Raw genomic sequence first — 21,616 nt, 5'->3', positions numbered from 1 at the left:
AATGGAGAAGTGTCCAAGGACATGGCTTCCTTCGAGTCTTGCGAGATCACGAGCTTCGTCTCTGCTGATAGCTATGTCACTTGTAATGCTCTTCCCAATAGCGCACAGTGCCAGTAGCTTGATCCTTTTCATCGCACTCTGAGGAATATGTTGGCCTGGAAAACAGATGTAGTCTGATGAGGACGACATTATATCTTTCCTCCTTTAGGTTGTTGCCCACAGGTCTTTAGAACTCCTTTTTCTTGGACCTGTGGTGAATACTCAACAAGTTGTGTTTGCTTACCTGGCTCCTTTAAGAGTATAAGTTGCATCTCTTGCCTGTGGTGTAAAGTTCTAGAGGTATGAAGGATGTGAAAGTGACTGGTCTCTCCTCCTTCCCCCTCCCCGTCCTACTTCTCTTCTTCAGGTTGAGAATTGGACTCGAACTTATACTGGCTGGTCAGGCCTTTTGATGTGGTAAGCTTACACACAGAGTTTCCTTTTTATTTTTCTTGTCACAATCAGAAAAGCAAGCCTGCTTCTTCCTCTAGCAAGGGGAGGAAGGAGATGTGGGCAATAAGGCATGAATCAGTAAGTCTTCCTTATGTAAAGGATCGAGGGTTTGTATATCGTGTAGGAACAAATCACAATTTTTTAAAGTAAATTGTATTTTTCTTAACTATACAAACCTGAGGTCCTGTACATTTATGCCCACCTCATGCCACCCCTCAATCTGATCCTGGGCTGAAAGGCAAAGTGGAGTGTTTACATCCGTGCAGGGGTGCCTACCTGCCTACCAGACAGTAGTTACTGCCTAACCACCTTGTTCAAGAATTTAATGGCTGTAATTCCAGCCTATGCTGAAAGTAATTCCTTATGTAAAGGACCTCAGCTTTGTATAGTTAGGAAAAATACAATTTTATTGTAGTGTCTTACCGAAAAATTATAGAGCCGTGATTTCCACGAGCGGCAGGATACTAAATTCAAATTTAGCGCGTAGGCGTCGCCAACACTGGTGGTGATGACGTCATCTCCCTCCACTCGCGGGAGAACCAGGTACAACTGCCCAGGTGAATCCAATTCTTTTCCTGCCGGCGTCCGGTGAACATCGGTGGTCGGTGCGGTTGGATGACTTTGCTTCGCTTTTTTCTTGTGGATTTGATCTTCGGAATTGGTGAAGTACTCTTTTTTGGCGTTGTTATTTTGCTTATTATTTAGGCGTTGCCATGTCGGATTCTAGTCCGTCGGGAGTTAGGTTTTGCATCTCAGGATGTAAAACTAGATTATCCAAGTTAGAGTATGATTCTCACACTAAATGTGTTAAGTGTAGGGGACAGGTTTGTTCAGCAGATCGAACATGTAACGAGTGTAGTGATTGGACTGATTCTCAATGGAAGTTTTTTAGTTCAAATACTCGGAGAAATTATCTAAAGACAGAATTAGGAAAAAAGCAGTCGCTTTACTTAGGGAAAGTAGACTTAGCTCTGCTTCGTCTTGCGATGCATCTGTTCCTTCTGTTTCTCCTCAAATTGTTATGTCTCCTTTAACTACACCTCCTATTCCTCCTACTAATCCCACTTCTCCGGCTTCCCGTGTAGTTTCTTCCGACACCATTGCCAGTCTGGAATCGAGGTTAGATCAGAAATTTTCGGTACTAGCGAATACGGTTTTGCAACTTGGTAATTCAGTTAAGACGTTTTTGGAGAAAGCGTCTTCAGGTAAGAGTGTAGTTGAGGGTGCGTCTGTCTGTCCTGACACGTCTCCTAGACAAAGGTCACTGTCCAGCTCCCCCGCACCGGGGAGAAGACATACCGGAAGTCCAAGGAGTCGATCGGGATTTGCCCACAGACAGGCGCCTCTCTTGTTGAGCCTGTTGCGCCTCAACAGGGCTCGGTTAAGCGTTGGAAAGGTGTTGTCGGTCAAACGCCTTTCGAATGATTCAAGCGATTCGTCTCCGGTCGCGCAGCGCTCTTGGCGAGATTCGCCCGTTTCGCGTCCCTTAAAGAGGCGTTCAGGCGCTGATTCTTCACCTCCTCCAGTCAAGCGGTATAAGGAGCCTGAGAGTAGGGTTGCGCCTCGGCCGTTAGCGACTCATTCGTCGCCTCAATCTGTGCCTTTTTCGGCTCCATCTACTAGTAGAGATTGTGGTTTTAGCGCTGTAGCTAGCAGTTCTAAGGGTGTTTCTTTTAGGCGCTTTCTCGTCTGTTACGCCTGATGCGCCTGTTTGCCTCGAATTTCGGCGGCTCCGAGCGAGGCGCAAGTAGTTTTTTCCGCCTCCTGCTGAACATTTAGGCTCTTCCAAGCCTACGTTAACTGTTTTTGATTCGTCTCTGGCTCCTTTGCGCAAGCAGTTAGAGATGTTAACCAACTGGATGAATGAGTCCAAGGGTGGTTCGAAACCTTTAGATCCGGTTGTAGTTCCGTCTACTTCTTCGGCGGTATCGGAGAATGAAGAAGAAGTAGAGGAGGAGGATTCACATCACCTCTCGTGTTATTCACGTGCTCCTTAGATTTCTTCTGGTATCTTATCCAGATTATTTTGAGAAAGCGGCTCCGCGCTCCCCAACTTCGACTTTTTTGATGAGGAGGAAAACTTCAGACCCTCTCCTCCCAAAACTTGTTCTATCTAAAGCGGTTAGACATTCGTTGAAAGAGACTGAGAAATGGATGTCTATGAAAAGAGACTTAGGGAAGGCGCTTTTTGCTTACCCTCCCTCTAAGTTGCTTCGTAAGAGGTATAGGTTTTATGTAACTGGGGAAGCTCCTTCTCTGGGAGTTTGTTTTGCCTCCTCCCAGGGAGACTTCTCCAGTTTAATCGACTCCTCTAGAAGATCTGCTTTCGCCGCAGCGAAAGTTTTCTTTTACAGCGCCTGAGTTGGACCACGTTGTAAAGAATCAATTTAAACTTTTGGAAGTCTTTAGCTTCCTTAATTGGACTATTGGCGCTTTAGCGGCCAAGATCGAAGACTGTCCTTCTCTTTCTTTTCAGGAGTTAGCAGAGGATTGGATTGGTGTTCTGTCCTGTGCGGACAAATCCATTAGGGATGGATGTGATGAGTTAGCTTCGCTCATCGCCTTTGGTACCCTTAAGAAAAGGCAAAACTTTTGGTGTCCTTTGCTTCTAAAAGGGTTACTTCCCTAACATAAGTCTGCTCTCTGTTTGCTCCTTTTGTGAAAGATAACCTCTTTCCAGACGATGTAGTGTTGTCAATTTCGTCTGCGCTAGATAAGAAATCTACTTCGGATTTACTGGCACAGTCTACTAAGAGACCTAAAGCTCCTTTGGAGACTGTTCCTTCGGTTTCTCCTCTGGCCCAAGCGCCTTTTCGAGGGAGAAAACCCAAGCGCTTCTTTCGGCCGAAGTCGAATTTGCGACCTCAGTCTAATGGCCTCGGCCAAGGTTAACAAACCTTACCAAATGAAAGCTCGGTTCTTCATGCACCAGTGGGAGCCAGGCTGGCTCTGTTTTGGGAGGAATGGGAAAAACAAGAGGAGCAGAAGCCTGGGTATGCAAGTACTCAAGTTCGGCTATCGTATTCCTCTCGTTTCACCTCCCTCGCTCTCACCTGTGCCAATTCCATTCCAGGCATACTCTCCGGGCTCAGACAAATTTCTGGCGCTAGCCGCAGAAGTGGAAGCGCTTGTGCTCAAAGAAGCGATAGAACAGATAGAAGGGGATTTTCCTCCAGGCTTTTACAATCGCCTTTTTGTAGTTCCCAAGTCATCAGGGGGCTGGAGGCCGGTTTTGGATGTGAGCGCCCTGAAACTTGCATGTCCAGAAAAACAAATTTCATATGGAGACCACTCGGTCGGTTCTGGAGTCCATCAGACAGGGGGATTGGATGGTCTCTCTGGACATGCAAGACGCTTATTTTCATATTCCGATACATCGCGAATCTCAGAAGTACCTGAGGTTCATGTTCGAAGGCAAGGTGTTTCAGTTTCGGGCGCTTTGCTTCGGACTAGCGACCGCTCCTCAAGTTTTCACCAGGGTTCTATCCCCGATAGGAAGCTGGCGGCTGCACATATTAGGAGTAAGAATCTCCCTCTATCTGGACGATTGGCTTCTCCGGTCGGAATCAGAGAGTCGGTGCATGAAGGACCTTGGAACAACTCTGGATCTTGCCAGAAAGTTAGGAATTCTGGTCAACAAACAGAAGTCCCAGTTGGTTCCATCTCAGAGCATCCTTTATTTGGGGATGATTCTGAATGCTCAAGTTTTTTCGGGCTTTTCTGTCCCCGAAGAGGGTTCAACGGCTGTCTGGAGACAGTTCAGGAGTTCTTGGACAAAAAGGTAAGTTCTGCCAATCAGTGGATGAGGCTCCTGGGCAAATGAGGTCAGTGGAGAAATTTGTGACGTTGGGAAGACTGCACATGAGACCTCTGCAGATTTTCCTTGAGAGCCTCTTGGTGCAGGAAGACACAACCAGACTCGATTACCTTTCCTGTCACAGATCAAATAAAAGAGGACCTAAGGTGGTGGCTCTCTCGAGCAAGGTTGGAAGAAGGGTTAGATTTACGACCCATCCTCCCGAACCTACAGTTCTTTTCCGACGCTGGGAAATCAACGGACTTCAGGAGCTTGGTCGGAGAAGGAGAAGAAGTTCCACATAAATGTAAAGGAACTTTTAGCAATTTTCCTGGGGCTCAGACAGTTTTGGAGCTTAGTAGAAGGTCGGGTAGTGGCAGTGCATTCCGACAACTCCACGGCTCTCTCGTACGTGCGGAAACAGGGGGGGACTCAGTCTTTCTCTCTATACGGAGTAGCCAAGGATCTCCTCCTGTGGTCAAACGAAGCGAAGGTTCAGCTAGTCCCGAGATTTGTTCCGGGAAAGATGAACGTCCTGGCGGACGAGTTAAGTTCGTCAACAGCAAGTGTTACCTCTGGAGTGGACTTTGGACAACAAGATTTGTTAGAAACTTTGGCGCCTTTGGGGACGACCGTCAATAGACCTGTTCGCGACATCAAGGAACAACCGTCTTCCTCTCTTTTGTTCTCCAGTTCCAGATCCTCTAGCTTGGTCGGTGGACGCAATGCTGTTGGATTGGTCGGGTCTGGAAGCTTATGCATTCCCTCCGTTCGGTCTAATAAGAGAGGTGCTGAACAAGTTCAATGTTCGGCCACAGCAATGTAACACTAACGTTAATCGCTCCCTTTTGGCCCAGGAAAGAGTGGTTCCCGGACCTTCTCCAGTTGTTAGTAGACTTCCCCAGACTTCTTCCTCCAGAGAAGTGGCTTCTCAAACAACCTCACTTCAAGAGGTTCCACCAAAACTTGTCCGCTCTAGCTCTGACAGGGTTCAGACTGTCCGGAATCTTGTCAGAGCGAAAAAGGGTTTTCAAGAAGAGCTGCAGAAGCTATCGCTCGTTGTAGGAGAGAGTCTTCTAACAAACTCTATCAAGGGAAGTGGAGAATCTTCAGAGAGTGGTGTAGAAGTGCTAAAGTCTCTACTTCTGCGACCTCTTTAACAGAAATAGCAGATTTTCTTCTATTTCTTAGGAACTCTAAGAAACTGGCTCCCTCGACGATCAGAGGATATAGAGCCATGCTCTCTTCGGTTTTTCGACATCGAGGTTTGGATATTTCCTCCAATTCAGATCTGTCGGACCTCATTAGGTCTTTCGAAACCACTAAGCTCCCGCAGGATACAGTGGCTTGGAACTTAGATGTGGTGCTTAAGTTCCTCATGGGGCCACCGTTTGAGCCTTTGAAGTCGGCTTCACTCAGGAACTTGACTAAGAAGGCACTTTTTCTTATTGCACTAGCTTCTGCTAAGCGTGTCAGCGAATTGCACGCTATAGACAAAAGAGTCGGTTTCTCTCAAGGCAATGCTGTATTTTCGGTATCTTTGACCTTTCTAGCCAAAAATGAGAATCCTTCTAATCCTTGGCCGAGGAGTTTTGTGGTAAGGAACTTATCTGATTTGGTTGGACATGAGGAGGAAGAAAGGCTCTTATGTCCAGTCAGGGCTATTAAGCAGTATCTGTTTGCCACTAAGGGTATTAGAGGACATTCTTCTAAGCTCTGGACCTCGGCTCAAAATCCCTCTCGTCCTCTTTCTAAGAATGCTATATCGTTCTTTATTAGAGAGCTTATCAGGGAAGCTCACTCGCAGTCCGAGAACGACAATCTTTCCGTTCTGAGAGTTAAAGCTCACGAGGTTAGAGCAGTGGCAACTTCTTTAGCATTCAGAAAGAATTTATCTTTAGCTTCGATTCTTCAGAGCACGTTCTGGAGATCGAATTCGGTTTTTGTGAGTCATTATCTCAAAGAGATAGAAACGGTTTTCGAGAATTGTAAAACGTTAGGTCCGGTGGCGGTTTCTGGCATGGTGTTGGGAGAAACGGCACAGGGGTCCGATCCACCATCCTATGCTAACTTTTCACCTTGAATAGGTTGTCGAGTTCAAGGGAAGCCGGGGGTACTGAGTACCTGGGATACTCATCAGTCTGTTAGCTCAGATTTTACAATGGTTGGGTATATATGTTTTTAAATCTGGTGTTGGTGACAAATGTTTTGTATGATTGAATTTCTGGTCTTAGCCCAGGGCAAGGGCAATCTTTGTTGTTACTATCCTCCGTCAGTCAGCATTGACTCGCTTGAACTACAGAAGGATTCCACTCCTGTAGAGGCTAACTTTGGTCAAATTCCAATTCCTCTACAATAGTAAGAAGAGCACCGACCAGAGGCAGTAACAGTCTGCTGTAGCTCTCTTACAAGGTAAGGTACAACAGACACCTTGAGTGTTTACTGGTATTGTAATAAATGTAACCATTTAGAAATACTAGTGGTCCACTGAATCCCACCTTCCCATAAATGTGTAATCAGCTCTATAATTGTTCGGTAAGACACTACAATAAAAATGAAATTTTCATTATTAAAATGAAGTTTTATTGTATACTTATCGAACAATTATGATTATACCCACCCTCCTCCCCTTAGGTGGACGGACGGGCAGAAAGAATTGGATTCACCTGGGCAGTTGTACCTGGTTCTCCCGCGAGTGGAGGGAGATGACGTCATCACCACCAGTGTTGGCGACGCCTACGCGCTAAATTTGAATTTAGTATCCTGCCGCTCGTGGAAATCACGGCTCTATAATTGTTCGGTAAGTATACAATAAAACTTCATTTTAATAATGAAAATTTCATTTTACTTCCAAAAATTGTGATGTTTCTTTACTGTACATGTTTCTGTAATACATTTCTTTTGAGTTGATTGTAGAATTTGTACTTTTGCGTTTTCCTTTTGACTTAATCATATACGGATGCATATTATTGTATTGTTTTCTCTTTGCAGGTTTGAGGCGACTTTATCTCCCGAGAATAACTCAGCAGGCAACATCATTAGAAGTTTTCCTTTTTCGCTACATGGGCATTTAAACTGTGGAGGAGTAGATTTACTATGGACCTCCTTTGTACTGATATTGGTCAGAGCTTCTGTTTTTCATGTAAAGGTAAATTGGCTGCTGTATCATGAGAAAGTATTTCACTTTCCTGTTACTTGGCAGATAAAGATAAATGAAGCCTTTTAGCTCATTGAACGAAGTCAAGTTTTCATAATTTGTTAGTGTTCATCAGTGAAGTTAAATTTTTTACTGCTAATCTTGAAGTTATTCTGCAGTTCGAGCTCTGCAGAGAAAATGCACACTGAATTTATTCTTTGAAATGGTTAAGGACAATCACTCTGTGGAACTGTGGAAACTTGTGAGGAAAACTTACTGAGAATTCTTTTGCAGCAGAATTTTCCTAAACTTAAATGACCATCAAGAAAAATTAGCATGATGGCATCAACGAGCAATACAGCTTTTAAATGTGCTTTATGTAGCCAAGTATGTGCAAGCAAGCCTGATTTAAGTGAACACATGTCTCTTCACTTGGGGAATAAGAAATATTCATGTACGCTTTGTGGTAAAAAGTTCTTTAATGAGAAGAGTCTTGAATTGCATATCAGTATACATGCCACTGAAATAAAATATGAAGCTATGTCTACATCTTCAGAGGAGCAGATTATGCTCTCAGATCACGTTGATAACTTGATAAATGAGAACCAGGGTAATAAAATCCCACAGGTGAAAGTGCGTGTTAAAAGTTTTCCCGCTAATACCACTCCAGTAAAGGAAACACACTTGAAAAATTTAGACAGTGATCAGATGCACTTCCAGTTGACCGATGAAGAATTTGGCGTTATCGAGGAATCGGAAGTGTACACTACTTGTGGAGAGGTTTTGCAGGAGAAAAGGCCAGTCCAGTTAAAAGTGTGGTCAAAGGATCAGAATTGTAAACAGGTTTCAGATGTTAATCCATGTAAAGCTCCCTATGTTATCAGAGTCATGGACAAAAATCAGGAAAGTCAGAGAGTCATGGAATCTGATATATTTAGAGGTAATGAAGGTCACAGCCAGCTTCCAATTAGAATATTTGTTGGCAGTAATATAAGGTTAGAAAATCTAGAAGATTTACACAGTTTCTCATCTCTGACAGATGATTTCAAAGCAGAGGGTTTGTCTGCAGTTAATATTGGTCATGAACATGGTTATGGATATGAATCATATGAGGAAAGCTCATATCAAGAGGAAAGTCAGCAAAACCAGCCACTACAGGGAATCAAAGATTTACAGTCACTACAAGAAGTCATTGAAGAAGGAGATTTACAATCTTTACAGGAAGAATTAGGTTCAGAAGAGCTGAAATCACTGGAAGAAACAATAGCCAATGAGCACTTACAAACTCCAAGGAGGGTTATTGTTAATTCAAGTGTAAAATTACCAGAGGAACACAAAGGTCCATTTTTACCACAGACTGCAGTTGTAAAAGAAGCTCAGACTCCTGTTGCAGACGAAGTTGAAGACCAAACCTCAAATGTGTTCACCTGTGAAAGTGCACAGCTAACTCAGGAAGGCATAACTGATGGAAATGGGCAGTCATCACAGTGTGAATTTGAAGAAAAAATCCTGCCTGTGCAGAAACCACAGGAGGTTGACTCACATACATCTTTAAAGATGTGTCCTTTGCCACTGTCAGAACTTCACAGTGGAGAGCATGAAGAAGTTTGGGAAGAAACCAAAAAGATACAGTCTTCCAACAGTGAAGAATGCGTAGGTAAACAACAACAACTGTCGCTGGGAGCTGGTACAAGAATTTCATCGTGTAATAAGGATGAGGATCCAATAAATGTAACAAGTAATTTTGAAACAGAAAACAGCATGGTCCCAGTTTTAGGGAATGAAGATGAAGGTAACTTTAGGTGTGCTGATGAACTTGATCCTGTTAAAGAAAAAGATGAAGCTGGTCAACCATCAAAAGTAGCAGAAACATGGGAGGTTGAAAGAGATGCCTATGAATTCAAGAGGCAGGTTATGCAATCCAGCAAACGGCCACACAGGTGCCAAGTTTGTGGGCTTGGGTTTAGATTTGCATTCTATTTAAAAGCCCACCAATCGGTTCACTGGAGTGGTAATCGGAAGCTTTTATGTGATATATGTGGTAAAGGTTTTAAAACAATGGATAGCTATGAGAAACACCAAAAAATTCATGAGGCTCCAAAGACTTTCCAGTATCCAGGATGTATGAAGGAACTTGGAAGTGAAGACCAGCTGAAAAGACATGTCGTACTCCACAAGCAAATGAAACAATATGAGTGCCAAATTTGTCATGAAAAGTTTACCACTAATCGTTTACTCAGGTCACATTCAAAGTGCCACACAATTAACAAGTGTTACATATGTGATAAAATTTTCAGAGAAAGCAGTAAACTTAAGAGACACCTTACAACTCACTTGAACAAGAAACTTTATGATTGCACTTCTTGTGGAAGGACACTATACTGTCATCCTACTGATTTTGAGCGACACAAAATGATGCATCAAAACCTAGTTACCTGCCCAGATTGCTTCAGAGATTTCCCTTTTGAAAATTTTCAGAGGCATATGAAGACTTGTTCTGGAAAAATTTGTGAGTATGATACTTACAAAGAGAGCCATAATAAGAAAAGTGGTGATTCTAGAAGAGATTTTCTTATTGAAACTGAAGATGAAAATAAAGTTCGAAGCAGAGTTGCGGAGGTATTGATAGATGACTTACTGCATGATATGTCCAAAGAAGATATGCAAGGGAACCCATTCCTCTGTGATGCTGAAGATTGGCTAGAAACAACTTCAGAAGGTATGACAAAAGAAAAGTTGAAGGACAGCATAGCAGACTGTACTACAAAAGGTGATGTCTTGAGGGAATTGTCTATATATTTTGAAAATGACATTATTAAAGATGCAATATCAGATTGCCTACTAAGAGAAAGGGTAGCTGTTCAGCAGTTATCTTGTAACCTTGCTGCGAGTGAAAAATTGATTACTTTCCAAGCAGTTGGCAGAAAAAGGAAGAGGAGAATTAATTTAGCTTAAAGTATGCATAATTTGCAGGTACAGTACCTGCATAACGAATTGAGAAGGCTGGCCTCATATTTTCCTGTACGTACATAAAAAAAGGATTACAGATTTTGTTCAGAAGACAAAAGTTGAATCTTCTCATGGCTTCTTGCAAATATTTGATGCATCCCTTTTCAACATTTAGCATGGTGTTACAATTATGTGTTGTTTACTCATAAATGGCAAGAAATTTATTACCAACCATTTCAGTTTTTCTACATTTTTGAATTATTGGTGCCCCCATTGTTGACATTAATTATGAAGGAATGTGTACATGTTTTGAGTGTAATATGAAGGGAAATGCAGTCTTGTGTTGTTTGAAATTCAAAGCTCTTTTTCATGGCAATGGGAAATGCAATACAATTTTGTGACAATTGTTTTTATCCCAAAAAGGGGTTTAAAATTCTCATGTTATTTTCAATTGATAATGAATGCAGTGGATTTAGGTATTGAAAATGTTCTGAAGGCAGAACATCTTTGCTTATATACAAAATCGTCAGCAATAATGTTAACCTGTAAACTAAACAACTAGGAATCAGTACATTTGAATTGAGGAAGTAATCATATTAATTTATGCTGAGGAGTGTAACTGAAGGCTTTTATATACAGTACTACATTAAGATTCTCATGAGTTTGGGCAAGTGATGCTTGGAATATGAGAAAAAATTCTATTTGGAATATCAGTAATTTGTCTCATTGTTAGGAAAGAAGTTTCAGTTACTGAACTGGTAAAGCAGCATGCAATAGTGTATACAGACCAGAAAATAATCAGCCAGCTAGTGTATGCTCATGCTCTCATTTGTTTCAGAGTTTTCCATTGTCATATGAGCTAGATCAAATATCAGTCTCACACCTTATGTATGTATAGCTGCAATTCTTTCTTATGTGGAGAAAGTCATACCTTCTTAATGTTTTACAATTAGCAGTGGTGAAACTTGTAAATGAGTTACAAGGGCTCTATAGATGTACAGTTTTACTGTCATAAACTTGAATCAACATAAGCAAAATTAGCTGTGTAAATATGGCTAAATATGTACTGTATTAATTAGACCACTGATTTGAAAATTCAAACCTTATCAGTAATTGTAATAGTACAGTATTTAGTCAAATTATGCTATTAATTTTGCTTATTGTTTAACCTAGCTTTTCAAATGTTATTTATTGTCAGATTGGCATCATAAGATGAGCAAACTTTTGTCTCAAGTAACAAGATTTTATGTAGCTATTGGTGCTAATATCCCTAGACAGCATGTAGTCTTTGTAGCTAATCCTGATTCTTAACTGAGGTAGATAAATTTTTCATTCAAATTTCAGAAGCACTTCAGATAAAAGTGGAGTATAGCTAGACAAAGATTTTAGAAAGTATATCTGATCTGTCATTAATGTCTTTATTTTTCTGTCTCTGTTAAGTATATTGACAGATTTCTTCCTTCTGGTCTTTTTGGCAGATATGTAGAAGTCATGAAGATTTTGGACTCGGCTGGATTGTAGGCAGAAAAGTGATCTTTGTGTGCCCTATTCATTGTATAAAGTTGTTGCAATAATTTTGTAATGAAGTGAAAGTATATAGTGAATCAGTTTTTTGTATTTTATATAATTATTATGAGTACATAGTCATGTATTATTCATAAGGTAGAGAGATGTGGTATTTAGCTTGAAGTACGTATAGCAGAGATTGAGTGTGATTGTTTCAAATAGATATTACTTATTTTTATTATATTATGATTATGCTCTGAACCTCCTCTTGTGTAGTTCCTTCTGTGTATTAAATTTTGTTAAAGTTACATGTTTTGAGAATGACAAAATGTTCAAGACAATTTGGTGGGAAAATAACTAAAGTTTAGGTAAGGAAAGTAACTCAATGTTTGGTCTAAATTTCTGGAAGCTTTAGTGTAGTTTCAGGGGCCAAAATGAACCTTTCAGATTGGTCAGGGATAATCACTTGAAGTCATTTCATAAGATAAAGGAGTCTTTTTCAAATTCAGTAGTGAGTAACTGATATACATTTGTGACAGAAAATTTGTTTGATTTGATAGTTTTGCTAAATAGAAATTAGGATTTTTATTAACTGGTACAAGATATTTGACAGAATCATGTTAGGAGGAACAGAGTTACCAATATGTAATGTCATGGTTTATATAATATTCAGTGAAGGAAGAATATAGATTAAAATAAGAAGAAAAAGCTGTGATGGGAATAGTACATAATAAATATTGAAACTAGTACATAAACTTGAATACGTAATGTTATTAAGTGAAGGAATTGTTTCACAGAAATAGATTCACATACATTCACCAAGAATGCATTCGTCACCGACACTATCATAGCATGAATGAAGTAGAAATTTCTGCAAATGATTACAGAAGTGACAACTAAGAGAGATGATGAAAAACTTATAATCACCAAATCCTTGTTATACTGTATTGATTTCTTCTATCAACAATGGATTCTGACCGAGTTGTGGAAGAGTTAGGTGATGATATAAACATTGATGATATATTGCAGTCAGTGCCATGGGCTCAAATTCCAAACATAAAAAAGATTAAATTATTTGTAATTAAAAAAGATTCAAGGAATGACCTACCTATACCTAATGAAAAAATGCACTACTTAACTGAAACTGCTGGAACCACGTGTACTATGAGAGAGGGTTTTCCACTAGCTCATACAGGTCATACAGAAGAGGCAGAAACTGTCAAGTATATAGAACCAGACTATGTGAATGAAATGGAATTGCCCCTAACTAATGAAGTGACTATAGATCCAAAGCAGATGAGGTGTCCATTGATTGATCTGGAAACTGCTGAAATGAGCGACAAAAGGTCTGTAGTAGCTTTAGACAGCTGTGTTTCAGGAGGCTTGGGTTTTCAAACTGTAGACACCAAAGCCTATCAAAGAAATGATGTAGCACTAGTTGATGTTGAGGGTGATCGTGTGGTAGAAGTTGCTGAAAGTGGTCATGTGGTAAAATTTCCTGAAGGCGATCATGACATTGTTCCACAAATAGTACTTAAGCCTTTACTAATGTTAGAAAATAAAGGAACAGAATTTGCCAACAAGATATCTACCATTGACGACACAGAAGAAAAACTTGGTAGCATTGTTTGCAGGACTCAAGGAAGATTACTAAACTCAGATGCTTCATTGGGCAAATTAAGTACAATGTGCCCACTCTGTTTTAAGGCAATCCCAAGCAAAATGAACCTTCATAAACATTTATTGTGGCATTTACTTGTAAAAAATGCAAATAACAAACAGTTTGTTGACCCTTTAGCTGAAGAAGAATTTAGTTCAGATTGGCTTAGTGTCGAGAACAAATCTTTTGAAGAGTTGCTAAACGAATGTAAACAGCATCTCAAATCCAGTGATGGAATATCTTGCATGTTGTGCTTTAAAAACTTTGAGTTTCACTATGACATTACTCAGCTGATAGATTTGGTGGATTTTTCAGTTCCACCAAAGTGTGTAAAATGCCTTGAGCAGTTTAATGAAACTTCAAGTCTAGAAATTCATGTAAAACAGCATTTAGGTTCCAAACCCTTCGGCTGCTGTGTTTGCTGCAAAATCTTTGAAGATGTGTCAGAGGTCAAACTGCACATGGACAGCCACATATTCCATACATATGGGAAAGTTTTCCAATGCAGGTATTGCCCCAAGCTTTCTTTCACAGAAGAAGATAACAGAGATCATGAATTATGTCATGTAAATGCTTCTAATATTTGGAAATTTTCCCCTAAATTAACCGGCCAAGAAGTGGCAAGAGGTCAAAATGAAACGGCAGTTGATCATTGCTTTAATTCTATATATTCTTATGTGTTTAATTTCGAAAAAAAATTAACCAATTGTGGGAGTGCTTTTGAAGTGGTGGATGAAATGTCTAAATTTAATAAGTTGGAAAAGTCATCTTGCAATGAAAAATTGTTACTAGAAGGGGAGCTTAGAGCTTTAACAAGTGTAATTAACTTGACAAAGGAAATTGGTGAATTGTTAAGTGAGGGGCAGAGTACATCTCGAGGGAGCGATGTATTTTCAGATATTAATGGACAGTTGATCGCTTATGATCAGGTACTTTCATCATCTTATGGAAGTATTTTGAGTAATCTTCATAAGAAGAAAATTTGGTGCAACTACTGCAGACAGTCATTTCCAGATTTGGAAGAGCTGAGTTCACATAAAGCCAAGTACCATGAAACACACAGAATATTTTCTTGTGAAGATTGCCCTGGAGAATTTGACTCAATGGATTCATTATTTGAACACAGAAATACCCATGGAAAGGTGCATTTACATATGTGTCCAATGTGTGATACACATTTTAATTACAAGTTTGACGTTACCCAGCACCTGAAAGTTCATTTTGCTGCCATTCTGAGGCGTTGTCCTGAATGTGGTATACAGTACAAATTTCATAGTCAGCTTGCAGATCATATGCAAACCCACATTGAAATTATACCCTTTCTTTATAAATGTAAGGCATGTAATGTTTTTTTTACAGGCAATGATCAGTTGACAAAACATACATTACGTGTGCATTCAGTTGAAAGGCTATACGAGTGCTCAGTTTGTGGTAAAAGGTTTTTCAAGCAGAATGTTTGGTTGCTACATGTTAAAAGTCATATCAGAAACAAATTTAGGAAGAGTCTTAAGGGAATGGACTTGTATAAACCCTGCAAGTGGTCTAAGAAAAAAGTATTCAATGTTAAGAGTATGTGAAGGTATATAATATTTGTTAAATTGTGTAAAGAAACAGAGTATGATAACTATGATGTAATTTGCACTTGCAGTGTGAGGAAAATTTGAAAGTCTTTTACTTTTCGCTTCTTTGATTTATGGTAAGTTTAAGAAAGAGTTGTACTCCTTACCATTGATGTTGCTTGTAATTCTTATTTAGTCCAAGTTAGAAAGTTAATGTTGACTCTTTCAAGGGTTTGTTGAGATATTACAGATTGCTTGCTGGAATTCATCACCTTCTCTTTATAATATCTTACATTTCACCAAAATCTTAATACACAAGAATCTTAGTGAGAAAATGCGTTCATGCAAAACATTGCAAAATGGAAATTTTGAGCATTTTTGTACTGCATTGGTTGTTGTTGTCATTATCTGTAATAATTCTCATTGCTTTTCTTTCCCAAAATTACTGAGGCATAAACTAGCTAGTTTTTGTTTTTAAATTTTAATATTGGAACCTTACAATTCGTAATTGAGGCATGTTTATACAATAGTTACTTCAACCAGAAATGCTGCACTGAATTTTATGTAGCCCTTGAAATGAAGGATATTTCATGGATCTCAAATTATTGGTTACTGACATTGGGTGTTAGGTTTAAGGTGGCCTTTTCACAATCAGCGTGCTCTGAATGGTTGGTTTTAGATTTTTATTGTCTGCATGAATCCATTAATTTGTCTATATTTAGTTTTGGAGTCACCATTGCACCAGTGCAAGTTTTTGGAGGTTTTCTTGTTCAACAATCAAATTGAATGATTTAGGAAAATTTTTTTGTTTTAGTTTTTAAAAGAATCACTAGAACTTGGTGTTTCAACAACTTACCAAGAAGCTTAGGGAAGATTATTTTGGTATCATTTCCTAATTTCATATTTAATGGTGTGTAGAAGGTTTCTGAGTGCATCATCTTATGTAAGTACTGTATTTTCTCCGAAATATGTACATTGTAAAATTATCTATGTGATATGGTTGTTTATACTCATTTGATAAAAGATATTTTTGCATACCTAGTTAATGTAAGGGTTTTTGAAAGGCATTTAAAAGTAAGAAAGAACAGTAAATTTAGAGATTATAAGGAACTACATCCTGAGAAATTAATTTTATTTCATAAAATACCATTGCTTGTACACATCCTATTTGTGTGTCCTCATTATCAAAATATGCTGCTCAATATGGCTGATGAGTTTTTATGAGAAATGTTTATTTTAAGTTACATTATTCTGTTTGCAGCAAATTAGTCAGTAATGTTTAGTAAAAAATGATAGAAATGCACAAATTGGCTGTCTGAAAGTAACAGGGTTTTATTTGGAAAAATTAAATTTTGTTTAAAGAAATAGCAGCTAAATGTCATTTAAACATTTTAGAGAATGAACATTATACTCCATAGAAGCTGAATTTGTAAATATGTAATGTGAATTTGGAATTCATAAATTTTAGTGCATTTGAACTTGAATAAATTTTTGTAATCAAAGCCTGTTTTAATCATACCTTAAAGAATCCAATTTGTTGATTAGTAGTACTTCGTATTGTAATTGTCTGTTCTTATACTAGACATATTCATTACTGCATATACAGTTATACTGTATGTATATAAAGAATAACAGGACCTCATTTAAACAGGATAGCATCTAACAAAGATTTTATTCATTATAGACACAAGCTTTCAAGGGACTGACTGTCCCTATCATCCAGCTGCAGAACAATGGGAACAGTTAGTCATTTTAATGTATGCAGCTTTGCGAATAAAATTCCATTATACTGTCCCGTTAGTCTTTGCCTGAATGCGGAATACAATTGCATTAGTGATCAAGCTTAACTGTATGTATATGTATGCACATGCATGATACCATGCAATTATGTGTTTTATGTAGATACAGACCATTGCTTTACATGAAGTGCTTTTCTTTATCAGTCTTGCCAGGTTGAACTTGACAGTTCAAATCCTCATACTATTAGTAATGGTGAGTTAAAAGTCCAAATTTAGGAGGCCATCACTTTGTGGAATATATGTTCACTTTTCACTGGTTTTCCAACAAGAACTTACTTTAGTTTACTTTTCGCTGGCTGCTAAGTTCTTCTTATAAATTTTCTTCCTCGTGCTGTCACAGTTCATCAGTTGTAAAGAGTGATATTGAACTCAGCTTTTCTGTTCATCGTTGTGTGTGCTTGTGCTTAATTTCTGACACATTTTAACTTCTCATTTAGGACAGTTGGGAGACTTACCAAGTACTACTACAATGTATAGAGGTTTAGGTTTGCTCATTTATTTTGTAATCATATTCTGTAAGAATGTTTTTTTTATAAAATATGTATTAATGCATACAAAGTGTGTAAATGAGGTTTAATTCCTGCTATTTGTTTCATCAAATAGCATCTAAGAACTCTAACAAACCTTGCAACCTTGCCAATGTTTCCTATAATTACGAGTAAGAATCACATTTAATTTCATGTGAAAGAAACCTTGTATTTTTGCTTTAGTATTTTGCATTCAGTATATATACTGAATGCAAAATACTAAAGCAAAAATACAAGGTTTCTTTCACATGAAATTAAATGTGATTCTTACTCGTAATTATAGGAAACATTGGCAAGGTTGCAAGGTTTGTTAGAGTTCTATAAAGTTTTTACAGTTCTGTTTGTTTCAGAGTTTTTTCTTCAGATGTGATAAATGTTGAATTTAATATGATGGGCTCCTGTGTACAGGGCAATGAAGTATTTGAAAAATTAGGTAAAGCCACAACTACTGTGACCATATCAAACGTAGCGTCTCCTGTCAACGATTTCTAAAACTCGTCATTAACAATTCTGGTTAAATTAATGAATAGTAATGTCAAGTTATTTTTTTGTTATATGTATCTGTACACTTGGATGTTTTCAGCTCTTAGATGCTAAGAATTTTACATGTATGACTTTTGAGATGTACTGATGGAGACTTGAGACAGTAGAGTTCATAGTTCCCAATCCATAGCTTTTCAACTTACTAACCCCATTGTTGGAGATAACTCACTATCTGTAACATTCTTTATTGCAACTGATTAATTTAATTGAACCATGTTTTTTGAAAATATGCTTGCCTGTGGATAAACGTGTGAATTCTTGACACAATAAAAAAAAAAAGCTCTTCAAAGATTTGTTCATTTTATTAAAGGCTGTGTAGCCATGTCACCATGGCAATCCACTTTTTTCTAGCAACCTTGGGGCCAAGTTCTGATTAATCTAACTCATGCCCCAACGGTAACTGTACTTGCATGTGGTAATTTTCAGTCATGTCATTGTATAAAAAAGTTAGTGATGCTCCCAGCTTTGAAGCAACACATGGTCTGCATCTCCTAACTTAGTGAGTTATTTGTGTGTATATAAGGTATTGTGCAAAATTTGTCTGTATATGAAAAAAGATCGTTTCCCAAAAGTTTCTATGTTTCTGATTTTAAAACTCAACTTTAAATTTGTTGGCAAGAGCATAATTGGGCTGCCTTATTGCGTGACAAATATATTCTATTAGAAGATTGAACCCGGTTTAGAACTGTGACCTCTTAACTTTAAAAAAAAGAAAAAAAAATAACTAATTATTTTTTCTTTAAATTGGTCACATTCATTTAAATTAATATTTGACATTTCCCCACACACCCCAATCTTGGCAGCAGGACTGCCATTTTAAATAAAAAGCAATATCAAATTTTTAAGAAGTAACATGTCACACAAGACATAAGTTTGATCTATACTGGAATTTTGGTCAGAATTTTTACTCATTGCCACTTATATCATAAACCTAAGGTTGGCAACAAATCCTTGGTTACAGAGTATTCCATCCCATGTAAGCAGAACAATACCTATTAATCCTTTGTCTTACCCTACACAGTTAGTTTCTTGTGGTGTTAATCATCAATTATCAGATATTGGTTTAGGGTTCAGAGAATCCCCAACTCTAAAGCCTTTGAAGCAGTAAATAGAAATTGTTTCAACAACTTTTATGAAAATCATCCAAGATTTCCTAAGCCTTTTAGTTTTAGAGTGAAAAAGATCTTGGAAAAAATGAATATGTCAAGAAATCCTGTATGTCCAGTTAATTTACCAATTACCCCAGCATGGAAATTACCTGTAATTAAATTTTGTAAATATTTTAAAGGTATTAAAAGAGAAAAATCAGATACAGAAATCAGAGTATTATTTTTAGAACATGCTGCAGAGCACTCAGGCTCTACATTTGTTTTTACTGATGGCTCCAAAACTGATGATGGAGTCGGATATGGAGTTTTTAGTGATGATTTTAGCCGCAGAGGAGCACTACCCATCATAGCATCGAACTTCACAGCGGAACTGTATGGAATTTTAACAGCATTGGAACATATTGCAACCCTCCAGAATTCCACTAACATCACCATCTTTTGTGATTCCAAAAGTGCATTACAGGCACTTGAAATTTTCAATACTGATCATCCAATTACATTGAAAATCTCACAGTGGGTATTTCTACATCAGCGTAGAGGGATTACTATATCTTTTTGCTGGGTCCCAGCGCACGTAAATATATATGGAAATGAAAAAGCAGACCAACTAGCTAAATCAGCAGCAACCAATATGATACCAAGACCAATTGCTGTACCATATAGAGACTTTTTTCCTAGTATATCAAAGTTCATTGCAAGATTATGGGAACAGCAATGGAACGAAGCAGGACCAATAAAAATGAAAGAGTTTGCCACACGTACACACCCTTGGAAATATGAATCTATGCCTAGGAAATGGGAAGTAACGATATGCCGCCTCCGTATAGGACATACAAGATTGACACATGGGTATCTCATGAGTGGTGAATACCAACCTTACTGTGATGACTGTCTCGTCACGATGACTATTAAGCATTTGCTAGTTGAATGTCCTAGTCATCGGGAACTGAGAGAGCAGCACTTTAAAGACAAAAGAGATAGAGATGGTAATTACAGTTTGACAAAGATTTTGGGTGAAGAAGCGCAGTATGATTATGAGTGTGTGGTTGAATTTTTAAAAGAAGTTGGAGTTTTTAACGAAATTTAGGTATTTCGCTTTTATGTATGTGTGTAGTTTTTAGCTTTGGTTTTTTAGAAAGAATGTATGGAAACGTGAATAAATGTATTTATTGCCTGTTTGTGTTCTAGTATGAAAGCCTTTGCCTCTGTGCAATTTATTATTTAATCTAAATTCATTCATTATTATCCTATATGACCTGTTTGGTCCAAGCTCGTGGCTTTTGGCCTTGACCTTGCATTTTATCTAATCCTTTGGGCCAGCCCCATGGGAGCTGAAGGTCGGCTCGGTGGCCTGGTTAAAATATTTTATAATAATAATAATAATTTAGCTTTGGTGGTGTTTAATGCGTAAGTAGCATCTTTGCGCTAGCTATAGTATAATAACTGATGCGGAATTTTAAGAGTTTTTATGATGTGTGTGTGTGGATTTTTCCCAAATTGGTTGTCCAAATGGCTTCATTCGGCGTCAATGATCCTGGTAGTCACGACGCCAGATAATTATTAATTATTCATTCATTCTTGTGGTGTTAATTTTTACAGGCCATTCAAGCAGTTCATTGTCATGTAATTCATTTTTACATTTTGTAAGAGACAAGCCCTCAACTAAAGAACTTCTTGAGCTAAATTTTATATATAATTCCCAAAGGCTCAGTAGGGAACTAGCACGTGAGCTGCACAGTACTTTACACACTGTAACTGATAAGAAAAAAAGTCAGGATTAAATAATGGACATTCAGTAAATTTAACAAGAATTTTTAATATTACTGTGAAGCCTAACAAGCATATTAAGTCATACAACATGAGTTTTGCATGTGATAAGCGAAATGGTTGAAGGATAATCCAATAAATTGACTAAGTTATGTTTAATGTAGTTTTGATTACCCCTTTATTTAATGTAAGGTCAAGGCAACATCAGAAGAGTTTAGATTAAAGAATTTAAGTTGGCAGACCCTGGTTATTTTGCCGGGGTTCCATTATCGACGGCGTGGCGTAAGCCGAAAATGGCCGATAAGCAGAGATCGGCGCCAAAAAATCCAGTCATCATCATCGCTAGACAAGTGCGTAAGACTAGATCACATAAACGGGGACTGCCTAGTGACAATTTAGGTAAAAGTTTGGATGCGCAATTATGATTTTCCTGGTAAAAGTAAAGTAAAAAAAAAAAAAAAACTTGAACTATGGATAGCTAGTTATGTAGACAAATTAAAACTCAAATCAAGGAATATTTTAGTTGTCCAGTCATCTGACCCTACAACAAAAACTACCGGGGCAGCGTACATGACAGAGATTTGAAAAACTTTAACCATCTACCAGCAAATGAAAAACAGCCACTTTCTAAAGGAATTTTCTAACAGCAGAGATAAATGCTATCAAACCTTTGACTCGGTTTCCCTTTCAGTCTGTTCTTATAGGTCCAAGTGCTTAATTGTCATTTGGCCTAAAATTTATATCCCATTCTACCCTTAAAGGAGAATATAAAA

At 38.2% G+C, this 21,616-nt stretch overlaps 2 protein-coding genes across 3 annotated transcripts in view; both read left to right on the top strand.

Annotated features, from left to right (window-relative positions):
* Positions 1 to 16,600, top strand: part of LOC135226527 (zinc finger protein 431-like) — a 102,728-nt gene extending 86,128 nt beyond the window's left edge. The window contains exons 2-4 of one of the 2 annotated variants that reach the window (XM_064266170.1): positions 6,923 to 7,088; positions 7,280 to 7,436; positions 11,852 to 16,600. In XM_064266170.1, coding sequence (XP_064122240.1) covers positions 12,846 to 15,116 — 2,271 coding nt within the window. In that variant the 5' untranslated portion in view covers positions 6,923 to 7,088; positions 7,280 to 7,436; positions 11,852 to 12,845 and the 3' untranslated portion in view covers positions 15,117 to 16,600. The remainder of the gene's footprint in view (positions 1 to 6,922; positions 7,089 to 7,279; positions 7,437 to 11,851) is intronic. The other variant, XM_064266169.1, reaches the window with a different exon arrangement.
* Positions 7,443 to 12,748, top strand: LOC135226526 (uncharacterized). Its single transcript, XM_064266167.1, has one exon. It carries the CDS (start codon positions 7,761 to 7,763, stop codon positions 10,377 to 10,379), a length of 2,619 nt encoding a protein of 872 aa, XP_064122237.1. The 5' UTR covers positions 7,443 to 7,760; the 3' UTR covers positions 10,380 to 12,748.
* Positions 16,601 to 21,616: the final 5,016 nt, after the last annotated feature.

Source organism: Macrobrachium nipponense, chromosome 14, assembly GCF_015104395.2.
Source record: "Macrobrachium nipponense isolate FS-2020 chromosome 14, ASM1510439v2, whole genome shotgun sequence".
In the NCBI taxonomy this organism is placed as follows: Eukaryota; Metazoa; Arthropoda; class Malacostraca; order Decapoda; family Palaemonidae; genus Macrobrachium; species Macrobrachium nipponense.
This window is presented reverse-complemented; position numbering and strand designations above follow the sequence as displayed.

What these genes read in the sequence shown, in the direction of transcription:
- LOC135226526 (XM_064266167.1), top strand. Translation starts at nt 7,761, where the DNA reads ATGATGGCATCAACGAGCAATACAGCTTTTAAATGTGCTTTATGTAGC.